Raw genomic sequence first — 1984 nt, forward strand, 5'->3', positions numbered from 1 at the left:
TTATCTTCAATGGAAAAAATATCATAGAATTCTAGTGATACGATGAGAGGCACATGATGTTTATCAGTGGCGCGAATCGGAAAACCACATTCATTCAAACTAAATATTAAGTTTTCATCAACAAAAATAAGATCTAAAATTTTATTCAATTTATTAAAAAATGTATTGATTTGAATGAGATTAAAGCTAAGGAGACTATCTATAAAATAAATCTCATGAGCTCTATTAATATTTGTTGGAGTTAAAATATCATTGTTTTGCAAATATGACCATTTCAAATCAGTGAGATTAAAATCACCTAAGAAGCAGAAATTACAATTCTCATTATGCTCAACAAGATGCATTATATTATTAACATGACAACTATACAGATCATCCGTACTAATTGGTGGTACATAAGACACACATACCAGTAATTTACGAGCAAGGCCAAAAATACACACACACAGTTGATCAATAAGAGAGTCGCCATCCAATAGTTGAATATTTGAAGAACGTAAACAGCTTTAACGGCAATTAAAACACCACCGCCCTTACGGTGACCAGCTTTTATAGCGTCTCTATCCTTTCGATAAATTTGAAATAAATTTGGATTAAAATACTCTTCATCAAAGAAGTCTGAGTTAAGCCAGGTTTCGACAAATACATAAATATCATATTCAGCTCGCGAGGTCGCTAAATACACTTCCTTCGTTTTAGTACGCATTCCAGACATATTTTGGAAATAGATTTTAAGATTACGAGATTTGCAATTTATATCTGCAGAGCTATTTGGTCGGTTCAGTGGTTCCTTCCCTTTGAAAAATTTGAAATGGGCGAATACTAATTCCCGAAGGCCAAACATTAGGATTCATAATCTTCTCATAAGATGACGGCAAAACTCCAAATTTAAAATTTACACTGCGAATGTTATCGAGAGATGAACCTTTCTTTATAAGTTTGAAACACGCAAGATGTTTGCTATCGACGCCAGAATTTTTTGATACATAAGCAATGATACTATCAGCAGTCACAGTTGGCTTAAAAGCCGATACATGCACCCACTTCTTTTTGATAACAACATCAAGTTCGCCATTATCATTATTATTATTATTTCCAACAACTAGAATACGACGCTTGGGTAATTTATTTTGTTGTACAGTATTCATATTTTTTGCGCTAACACCAACTGCAGGCAACTGAGCCTTCGATGCGATAGAAGATGTAGGCTGAGAACGGTTGAGTGCAGGTGCCATAACAGTCACAGTCTCAGCGTTAGTATTAGCAGCAGTAATTTTACCAACGACATCTGAATAGAGCATATTAGTTGTGGGCAGAGCAGCATTGCTAGTAGAAGTAGCAGTAGAGAGAATGTTATCAACGGCAGCAGCAGCGTCAGCGGCGGTTTCACTCACAACTTCAAGAGCGGCGTCAACGGCAATGGTACCAGCAACAGTAGAGATAACAGAAGCAGCCGGAGGGATGTTTTCAATATCAGCAGCGTCCACAGCAAGAGTGCAGTTTTTTTTGCGTATTATACTCATCATATAATGTTTTCAAAAGTTGCAAAATTTCTATAAAATAGCTAACCGATTTTAACAATATTATAATCAAAAGAAAAGTAATTGATTTACCCTTCTTTTAATATATATTAACAGATGCAAATCATTTGTAATGGTGCACAAAAATTCAATTTCGTTACAACATTGCAAAATTTTACCCCTTTTTCACTGCTTATATATAGCTGTTTACAAAAGATGCAAAGTTTTTATGAAAACGCAAAGCGATTTTAACGGTGTTATAATCAAAAGAAAGGTAAACGGTTTACCTTTATTTTGATATATATTAAGAGTTGCAAATCATTTAGGGTGTTTCAGAAAAATTAAGTTTTCTTGCAACTTTGCAAAATTTGACAAGTTGGACCTACACTTTGAAGGTGCTCCTGGCGTTGAAGGTGCTGAGGGCGGAAGGTACCAATGGTGCTCCTGGCGATGAAGGAGCTGAG

The 1984-nt window shown here is 35.2% G+C and overlaps 1 protein-coding gene across 1 annotated transcript; it reads right to left on the reverse strand.

The window, feature by feature from the left end:
• Positions 1–554: 554 nt before the first annotated feature.
• LOC118756580 lies at positions 555–1525 on the reverse strand (the record flags this gene model as incomplete). The annotated part of the gene is given in 1 exon segment (XM_036491334.1): positions 555–1525. A coding segment is annotated over 1 exon segment (758 nt), but the record flags the coding sequence as incomplete, so codon positions are not given.
• Positions 1526–1984: the final 459 nt, after the last annotated feature.

This window comes from Rhagoletis pomonella, unplaced genomic scaffold (assembly GCF_013731165.1).
Source record: "Rhagoletis pomonella isolate Grant_MI unplaced genomic scaffold, Rhpom_1.0 Rhpom_scaffold_10948, whole genome shotgun sequence".
In the NCBI taxonomy this organism is placed as follows: Eukaryota; Metazoa; Arthropoda; class Insecta; order Diptera; family Tephritidae; genus Rhagoletis; species Rhagoletis pomonella.